The 10,679-nt window shown below is 38.0% G+C and overlaps 1 protein-coding gene across 1 annotated transcript in view; it reads right to left on the reverse strand.

Moving 5' to 3' along the window:
* ASUN (asunder spermatogenesis regulator) overlaps positions 1-10,679 on the reverse strand; it is a 51,982-nt gene that overhangs the window by 35,102 nt on the left and 6,201 nt on the right. The window contains exon 2 of the mRNA XM_006895087.1: positions 1,255-1,457. Coding sequence (XP_006895149.1) covers positions 1,255-1,457 — 203 coding nt within the window. The remainder of the gene's footprint in view (positions 1-1,254; positions 1,458-10,679) is intronic.

The raw sequence follows: 10,679 nt of genomic DNA on the forward strand, positions 1-10,679 counted from the left end.
AGGCTGCAGTCCTTGACCCTTTGCAGCAAGCGCTACAGGTCCTCCTCAGTTTCAGCAAGCAGGGTTGTGTCGTCTGCATATCGCAGATTGCTGATTGATCTTCCACCAATCTTGAGCCCACATTCCTCCTCATAGAGCCCAGCCTCCTGGATAATCTGCTCTGCATACAGGTTGAAAACATATGGAGACAGGACACATCCCTAGCGTACGCCCTTCCCAATTTTGAACCATGCAGTGTTTCCTTGCTCTGTTCTGACAAATGTCTCTTGGTCCAAGTATAGGTTTCTCATTAGCACGATCAAGTGTTCTGGGAACTCTTATTATAGGCATTTAGAATTATTGTTTAAAATCTAGTGAAAAATACTCTACTGGCTATTGTGCCCACTTGCTGTACAGAGGTAATTTATGGTTGCTGTGAAGCTAAATACTGTGACACTTATGTGTCAAATGTAATAATGGTTACCCATGGTGGACAGTTTTTGGTGGTACTCCCTGGTTGAAAGAAGCTTGGAAGCAGGAGTGGCATCCACTTCCATAAATAGCTTGCCTCTGGAAACCCTAGGAACCTGGAGAAAGGATGAAAGTCATGCACCCAAGTGTTGAGGACTTTCGTTCATAGGGTTGCTATGAGTTGCCTATGACTGGGCGGCACTTAACAACAACAACAACATTGGCTAACAAGGTCGGTGATTTTAATCTGCAGCCCTCAGGCCTCGTTTTAACTGGTTTTGGTCAAATATTCTTCTAAGTGGTATAGCACTGGTCTATCCATTTGCTATAAAGAGGTAACTCGCGGTTGCTGTGATGCTAAACACTGTGACACTGATGTGTCTAATGTGACAATGGTCACCCATGGTGGACAGTGTTTGGTGGAGCTCCTTGATTAAAACAAGCTTAGAATCAGGAGGGCCATCCACTTCCAAAATGGCTTGCCTCTGGAAACTCAATGAACTTGGAGAAATGATGAAAGTTATACAAGTCTTAAGGTCTTTCGTCCATAGGGTCGCTATGAGTCATGTATGACCCTATGGCACTTAACAAAAACAATTGGCTAACAATGAAAATCTAAATAGTTTTTATTGAAATTAGGTTTTTATAACTGGGTAAACACACAACTGCAATGTTCAATATGAAAAAAAGGAAGGGAAAAGTCACTTGAAATATACTCAAATGCTACTGATTTCTCTGTTTTTAAATAAAACTCTTAACAGGCTATCTCCAGTGCAAAAATAAAAATTGTAGTAATCATCTCACCTTTTTGCATTAGTAATGCAAATGATCCGTCCTCTATTTCCAACACGTTCCGCGTTCTCCATTAGTAGAGTACGAGCCTCATGTTGGTATTCTGTAATTTTGCAGAGGGTTTCCACAGCTGCAACTAGTCCGTGCAGAATACTGCAGCATTCTGGATCAGCCCGAGGATTAGGAGGCCCAACAGCAGCTAATGCTGCCATCAACTAAGTAACAGGGAAACAATCACATTAACAAGAATAATTGGAAATAAAAAAAAAATGACACAAGAAAACTAAGAACTGATGGTTGTTATAGATGTGAAAGTCTTCCAAAAAAGTACCAGCAAACAGACCTAAGAATGTATTTTAAAAACCTGTATCTCCAATCAATTGAGTCTATCCTACATATTTGGTTTAAAATCTGTGAATAAATTAATGTTTGACATCATATTAACAAAATAAAAAACAAAAGCACATGATCAACTCCAGAGCCACAGAAAAGATATCTGACAAAATCTAAAACAGTAGACAAATTAGTGACAGTGACACAAACAATGGCAAAACAATCAAGAAGTTAGAGAATGAAATGTTCTCAGTCTGATAAAGATCATATTGTACAGCTTATTTAATGGTGAAAGACTGAATGCTTTCTCCTAAGAACAGAAAACAAGATCTCCAAAAAAACCAAGGCAATGATGTCCAATTTCACCACTTCTATTTGATGCTATGCTGTTAGGTTCTAACCTGAGTGATTACTATTAAAGGGGCAGGGGGAAGGCATCCTGTTTAAAAAAGAAGCTATCGACCAGAGTTTAGCTACATAGAAAATCCTAAGGAATTCATTAGAAATATTATTAATATATGGGGGAGCTCTGGTGGCATAGTGGCAAGAAGCTGTGTTGCAATCCCAAAGGCTATGGTTCAAATCCTCCAGAAGCTCTGCCAGAGAAGGAGGAGCAATCTCCTCCTGTGCCAGTTAGATTCAATTGGACAGTGCGCACACACACGAAATATTATTACTATAAATTAGTTCAACAAGGTTACAAGATTATAAAACAAAAGTATTCGTTTTTTTGCACTTGCAGTAAAAAATCTAAAAATTAATAATTCCACTTACAACAACATAAAAAGTCAACATGAAATTAGCACAAGCTGCACACCCATGTTTATTGTGGCTTTGTTCACAATAGCTGGAAACAACCCAGGTGCCCATCAACAAATGAATGGATAGAGAAGCTCTGGTTTATTCACATAATGGAATACTTTGAAGCATTGAGAAACAAGAACTCATTAAATAGTATGCAAAATGGGTGACCCTGGAGAACATTATGCTGAGTGAAATATCTCAATCACAAAAGGATAAACATTGCATAGGACCAACCACTGTTGTAAAACGGGACTTGGGGTTGAGGGAAGACAGAGAACGAGGTGAGAAATAATGTAAGCTGATAGAAATTCAATGATGTATACGGAAACAGATGAGAGAGAGAACGGTTTAAAAGGGATATATGATTGGGTATTACTGTCATGACAGGAGTCCAGAACGAAGGCTGCACAGTGGAGTGGACTAGGGGGGAGGGATTGCTTAACAATGAAAGAGGGTTTTTTTACTTTTAAGGAAACAAGTGAATTGGGGGGTAGGGAGTAGGCAGGGAGAAAAGTACAACAATGAATGACTGGAAACCCTAAGTCTCTGTAAACTTTCATTAAAATCAATTTTAAAAGATTAACAAAAGCAATGTAAAATATATACTATGAAAGCTCAAAAACTGGCAAAAAGAAATTAAAGAAGATATACCTTGGACATGTTGTAAGGAGGGGACAGGTCCTTGGAGAGGGACATCATGCTTGGTAGGGTGGAGGGACAGTGCAGAAGGGGAAGGCCCTTTATGAGGTGTATTGATTCAGTGACTGGGGCAATTGGGATGGGTGTACTGGAGATGGTGCGACTGGCACAAGCCAGAGCGGAGTTTGGGGCTGTTGTACATAGGGTCACTATGAGTCGCAAGCGACTCGACGGCACATAACAACAACATAAGCAAGTTGCAAAAAAAGTTCATATTCATCTGTCAGAAGACTTAATACTCTTAAAATTTCTACACTACCCAAACTCAGATCCAACACAATCCTTATCAAAACTCTGGCTCACATCTGTAAAGAATCCTATTCTAAAATACACACGGAATTGTAAAGGAGACTAGACAAAACAATCTTGGGGAAAAAAGAAAGTAGGTGGATTTACACTTAGCAAATTTCAAATTTTACTTTTAAAAAGAGAGTATAGTATGTGTACAATGAGAAACATACAAATTCATGGAATAGAACTGAGGATCCAGAAATAAAACCACACATTTAAAAGCCACCAAGTCTGTTCAATGGGAAAAGAATAGTATTTTCAACTATTACTGTTGAGATGTCTCACAGTCACATTTGAAAGAATGACATTAGACCCATATCTAATTTTCATATATGAAAATTAACTCAAAACAAATCAAATACCTAAATGTTAACAACTGAAACCATAAAACTTTTAGAAGAAAATGTAGGGATAGGGATAAATGTTTTTAATCTCAAATTTGGCAAAGGAGTCTTAGTCCTGACACTAAAACACAAAAGAAAACGTCGACTTTATAAAAATTAAAAATTTTTGCATGTCAGAGGACACCATAAAAAAAAAATGAAAGAAATCCCACAAAATGGGAGAATGTACTTGCAAACCATAATTCATGAGGGACTAGTATCCAGATAAACAAAGAACTTCTCCAACTCAATTACAGAAACATCAATAACTCAATTTTAAAGTGGGCAAGGGATGTGGACAGACATTTCTCTGGAAACAATGCATATATGTCAATCAATACATGAAAAGATTCTTGACAGCCTTGTTATTAGAAACAGTTGTGCTGCCAGCCTAAACACACCCAGTTCAAATCCCCTCGCTGCTCTGCTAGAGAAAGAAAGGTAATCCCTTCCTCTGCAATTAACTGCCTCTGAAAACCTGCTGGTGGTTAAGCTATGAGTCTGTTCCAGCTTGATGGCCCACAACAACAATAACTAGAATCTTTACAGTCTTTTAAGAACTATCTGTGTAAAATCAATCTGACAACGGTAACTTAAAAGACTGGATCATAAAAAAAAAAAAGAAAGAAACATTAGATCAGAATGTCAGGGAGAAGTTTATGTTCATAAAGGAAGATAAACACAGAAAACAAGGGTATGAATGGCTGCACAATTCAAAGAATATAATAAAAATCACTAACCTGTACTTGAAAAACAGCTGAATTTGTGTTATCTTTTACTGTGCACATTTCTCAACAACAAAAACTAAAGAAAAAATAATTATAACAAGTGTTGGTGGGGATATGAAGACATTAAAACCCTATCCACTGTTAACTGAAAAGTGCAATGCTGTAATTGCTCCAAAAAAGTTTTGCGATTCCTCAAATACTAAAGGTTCTTTTATTGTCTAGCCACACTGTTACTGTTGTTATTACATGCCACTGAGTTGTTAGCAACTCAGAGACCTAAGTACAATATTGCTCTGAACCCTGCCCTATCCTGAGCCGGTCTGAGAGCTGGACTGACTAGCCACAAAGAAATAAAAACATGTTTATACAAAAAACATACAGAAATGTTTACAGAAGGATTTTTCACAATACCCCAAAAGTAGAAACAATTCAAATGTCCACCAACTAACAAACAGAGAGAAACAAAATGTGCTATATCTATACAACAGAATATTTGGATATAAAATATCATCATCCCAAGTGAAAGCATCCACATATACAAAACATCCAGAACTGAGAAATCTACAAAACCAAAGTAGATTAGTGGTTGTATTGAGAAAAAGAAACCTACAAAATAGGCAAGTGACAGTTAAAATACAAGAGAGTATGGTTTTTATGGATGGGAATTTTTAGCAATAATAGTGCTCTGTTCTAAAATTGTGATGACAGCTCCACTTATCTCTAGTATACTTAAAATTTTTGTAACATATACTTTAAAAAAGTAAATTAAAAGGTATGTGAATTATAATCTCAATAAAATTGTTTAAAAAGGAGTATGGTACAAGTACTTCATAAATTATGACATGATAATGTCATGTTATATCTGGAAAATATAATTTTTTATATCTTTAGGGATAAATGAATGAAATTCTCATGGAATATTCAGTTAACATCTCAAAACTCGTTGCTATCAAGTCAGAACCAATCCAACACTAACCCTCCGGCAGATTTCAGAGGCTGCAAATCTCAAGGGAGGAAACTGCTCATCTTTCTCTCACAAAACAGCTGGTAGACTTGAACCACCCTCTTCTGAGTTGGCAGCTCAACTTACCACCCATTAGGCTACCAGTTAACACAGAATTTTATAATCGTCTTCCTAAGAAACATCCACTCCATCTTCCACTCATAGCAACTCATGTGACAGAGTAAGGTTTCTAGGCTGCAGTTCTATGGAAACAACGAATGGGTTTGAACCGTCAACCTTTCAGTCAGTAGTCAAATGCTTAACCATTATTACAACATCAGGTCCTTTACCAGAATAACAGACCATATAACATGATTTTTTTTAAAAATGCTTTGATACACCTCTTCAAATAAAAGTTTTTAAAAATTATGCTAAGGCTGCTAATATTTCCACTAATAAAGGGATAATCGTAAAACTTTAAAAAAAAAAAACAACAAACCTTGTTACTCTGTTCCTTTTAACTATAGCTTGTGTATTGTCAGCCTAAAAGTTGGGGTTTTTTTTTTTGTTTTTTTAACAATAATAAAAAAAATTATTTCTGGTTTAAAAATGATCTGGTTCCCTCCTGGGTGAGCAAAAAAGTTGGTTTTTTTAAGCCATTAGTTAGCCCCCTCTGGTTTCCAGCTATCTTACCTGCAGACACATGGTTCTGCAAATCATCACCAGCTGTGGAACTAGCATTAGAGAAAGAATGCTTTCTACACTGAGAAGGAAGTCTCAAGGTGAGCAAGATTTGTGGTGGCAAGACTTGAGGAAGACTGGAGCAAGACCCTGGTGATAGTGGTGGAGAGACTGTGGTGTTGCTATGGAGAAACTGGGGCTACGTATGACTGAGGTTTCTTGCATTTGTGCTAGCTACATCAAAAGGTTTTTGCCATATGCTTGAAGGAAAAGCTGATTTATAACTACTCTGTGGCAAACCTTGCTGGAATATTTGGATTTTACTATTGAACTGAAATTAGAATTTGGACTAACTGAAGAACTTTGTCTTGGAACTTGGGCTAAAAGTTGGACTTGTATTGAGTGATATTCTTTGTCTCCTCCACTCTCCAATTTACTTCCCTAATAAATCCCATTCTCAATACCAAAACTGTGAGTCTGTAGGTCAACAATGAATAAACAAATCTCCCGCTGCTAGTGGGGCTCTACAAGCACACAAAGGGCTGGGCAGCTGTTGATGTGTACCATCGGGTTGGAACCAACTCATAGCTGACCCTTCAACGAGTTTTCAAAGGCAGTTAATTGCATGGGGATTGCCCATCCTTCTCCAGTGGAGCAGCTGGTGGCCTTGATCCATGGGCCTTTGGGATTGCAGTGAAGCTTCTTTGCCACTGGGCTATGGGCTCTTTATCTGCTTTCTCTTTTGGGGTGGTGAGGGGCTTTATTTATGGAGCTGGCTCATTCAGAAAAACACGCATGGCCCTGTGCCCCTATGTCCCATTTTCAGCTCTTTAAATAGTTTGGTTTCTCTGATCCTATCTGCTGTTATATTGTTAAGTGCCAATGAGTCTGAACCAATTCAAAGCTGACCCTTGCAGGTTTTCAGAGCATGTAAATCATATAAGAGGAGATTGCATTATATAACTGTAATTAAAATGAGAATGTTTTTGTTATCATGCACTGTCTAGTCAATTTAAACTAAGAGTCAACCCATATGACTGCTATGTTATAAATTATGCATTATTCATATATTGTTCATGCATTCTCATATCCTTAAGTAGACTGATAACAGTCTATAGTATGGAATTTCCAAGTATAGGCAGTTTCTGGATTATGAACAAGAGCCACTCTTACTCTTAACTGTGTTCTCAAGAGATTACTGTCTTTAAGTCATTTACTTTAACAATCAGATGTGGCTATTAGGTGCCACCAGTGGACCACAAGGACCCTATGAACAATGGATCTGAACTTGGCCCTATCCTGTGTCATCCTCATCATGTGATTTATTTGAGCCCACTGTTAGCAGACCCTGTGTCAATCCATCTTGTTGAGGGTCTGCATCTTTTCCCCTGACCCCTGCACCTTTCCCAGAATGATTTATTTGTCCACGGACTGGCCATCCTAACACGCCCAAAGTATGTAAGACAAAGGAACACCCTGGTTGCACTTCCTTCAACATAGGCCTGTTTATTCTTTTGACATTCCATGGGGTATTTACTATCCTAAACCAACATCACAATTTAAAGGCATCAATTCTTCTTCCATCTCTCAGATGCACAGCAAGTGATTGAAATGACAAGGGTTTGGATCAAGTGCACTGAGTTATTATATTGCTATATTGGCATAGCAGTAGATATCAACCCTCACCAAAACAAAAAATATGAAACTCTGGTGGCAGAGTCCATAAGGAGCTGCACTTCTACACAAAAGTCACACCCTCTCTCCATTAATTAGAAATTCTCCAGTGTCTCTAAGAGTGAGGAAGACAGAAAATATTCTCCTATGCTTTGCAGCCTCAGAAACCCAAAGAAGGATGACAGTCAGTTCCAACTTGACAGCAATGAGTCTGAATTTTCTGAGATCAAAAACAGAAAGATAAGATCTCTGACTGAACTGCAGAACCAACAACTCAGGTGGCTCTGAGCAATCTTCTAGAATATAAGCAGAATATGGAAAATCCTTTTCTGGAGACCATGGAGATTTCAGAGAGATGAACTCTGGTGATCTTCCAATAAAAACTAGCTTACAGGAGAATTAGGCCACCAGTCAACAATACCTATCCCAGAACATTCAGACTAGTGCTAATAAAAATTTCGCATGCATGCACGTGCACGTGCGCACGCACGCAGACACACACACACACACACACACTGAACAGAAGGATCAAAAGAAAATTTTAAATAATTAGTATCTTCAGGATAAAACCCCCCCGTTCAACTCATAAGAATACTCTAAAAAATGGAGATAGACAAGTGAGAGTTTAAAAAACTTAAAAAATATAATCAAATAAAAAATTATCTACTGTGCATTATGCACAACTTTGCTTGCCGAAACGGAGGAGGATTTGAAGCATTTGCTGCAAAGGGTCAAGGACTACACTCTACAATATGGACTGAAGCTAAACATCAAGACAACAAAGATTCTCACTGCTGGGCCAACTGACAGCACTATGATAGAGAAGAGATTAAGGTTGTTAACAATTATAGCTTGTGCACCAGCAGTCAGGAAATCAAAAGATGAATTGCACTAGGAAAATCTGTCAGGGGCCTCTCCAGAGTACGGAAGGGCAACAATGTTAGGTCAGAGACTAAGGTGCGTCTGATCCAGACCATATCTTTGTGATTACTATGCATCAGAGAACTGGAAAATAACCAAGGATGACAGAAGAATTATTGATGCCTTTGATTTGTGGTGCTGGAGAAGAGTACTGAGCGTATTATGGACTGTCAAGAGAGTAAACAGGCCTGAGCTGGAGAAGGTGAAGCCAAGCTGCTCATTAGAGGCAAGGATTTTTAAGCTTCATCTCACATACTCTGGGCATATTGTCAGGAGGGACCAGACTCTGGATGAGATGGATTGACACAGTAACTGGGGTAATGAGGGTAGGTTTGTCAGATTGGCTAAGGACATGGCAGGGTTTGGAGCTACTGTGCCTAGGATTGCTATGACACATAGGCGATGCAAGGGCACATAACAACAACAATAACAACGAGGTAAGAAGAAATAAGTATGAAAGAGCAACCATCAAAGATGACCAATGAGAGAAACAATAACTAATTTAATCAGTCCAACATTCCACAGAGAAGAAAATTTTCAAATACAAGATTTTCCTAAAGTGATCTGCAATTCAAAACTCAATCTCCCTATAAAGATCAGCTTAAGAGTCATTAAGTACTCAAAATAATGAGGGGAGCTTTGGTGGCCTAGTGGCAGGAAGCTGTACTACAATCCCAAACGTACACAGTTCGAATCCACCAGATGCTCTGCCGAAGAAGGAGGGACAATTTCCTCCTGTACCAGTCAGATCTGATTTGACGGTACATGCACAAAAAAATAGTAAAAATTAAATTAAAAAAAAAATGAAAAAGAAAACATTAGCATCAAAGCGGATTCAGAACACAGGAGCAAAGAAAGACTCAAAGATTTCAGAGAGACAAAAGATAAGAAAAACTATACAGGACTTCTAAGCCACAACACTAAAAGGTACAAGACTGTGACACTTCGTGAGGGAAAATGATTTTCAACCTGGAATAAATGTGAATAAAGTGTTATAGTTGTTACAGTAATTCTAAAGGTTATATTCTACCAAAACGATATTACAAAAACACCCAGACATTACATAGAGAAAAAGAAAGAAAAATGTTATCTGAAAAACAAGGATGTTAGTAGAGAGGAGCAGTCAATTCAAATTGGAGCAGAAGACTGAGCTCTAGGAAAAGCTTCAGGAAAAAAAATCAAACTGTTATACCACTGAGTCAGAAACCACCCATAGGTGACCCTCAAGTGGGTTTTCACAGGCAGTAAATTTTACAGGAAAAGACTTTCATTTTTCTCTCAAAGCAGCTAGTAGATCTGAGTACCTTTGTGTTGGAGCACAAATCCTTACTTCTAAGCCACCAGAGCTCCAAAGGTTATATGATATACCTTCATATTTGTTGTTCTGTGCTGTGAAGTCTGAATTGAGTGAAACTTGACCTTCCAGCAGATTTTCAGAAGCAGTAACAACACAGGAGACTGCTCATCCTTCTCTCATGGAACAGCTGGCAGGTTTGAACCACGTGCCTTTGGGATTGCAGTACACTTTCTTATCAGAAGACCACCAGAGCTCCCTACCTTCATGATACTCAGTAGTTTTACAGAGACATGAAGAAAAGGAGAAATGATATAAAAAAGAGACTAAGCAAAGTAAACATACTGATAAAGAACATAAGTTACAAGAGTAAATGAAGAGGTGTACAAGAAATTATGACATATACTACTTGATTTAGCAGTATATAACACTGTAGATACTGTAATGTAAACACAAAATTTTTAGTTAATATCTATACGCATACAAGGAAGTCCAGTGAATACCACTTTATTCAAATATATGCACCAACCACCAGAGCCAAGGAAGAGGAGATAGAAGATTTTTACCAACTTTTACAATCAGAGATTGCTCGAACATGCAATCAAGATGCATTGATAATAATGGGTGATTGGAATACAAAAGTCGGGAACAAAGAAGAAGATTCAGTAGTTGGAAAACATGGACTC

The sequence above is a fragment of the Elephantulus edwardii genome, unplaced genomic scaffold (genome assembly GCF_000299155.1).
Source record: "Elephantulus edwardii isolate Elephantulus edwardi_28Jun2011 unplaced genomic scaffold, EleEdw1.0 scaffold00157, whole genome shotgun sequence".
Lineage (NCBI taxonomy): Eukaryota > Metazoa > Chordata > Mammalia > Macroscelidea > Macroscelididae > Elephantulus > Elephantulus edwardii.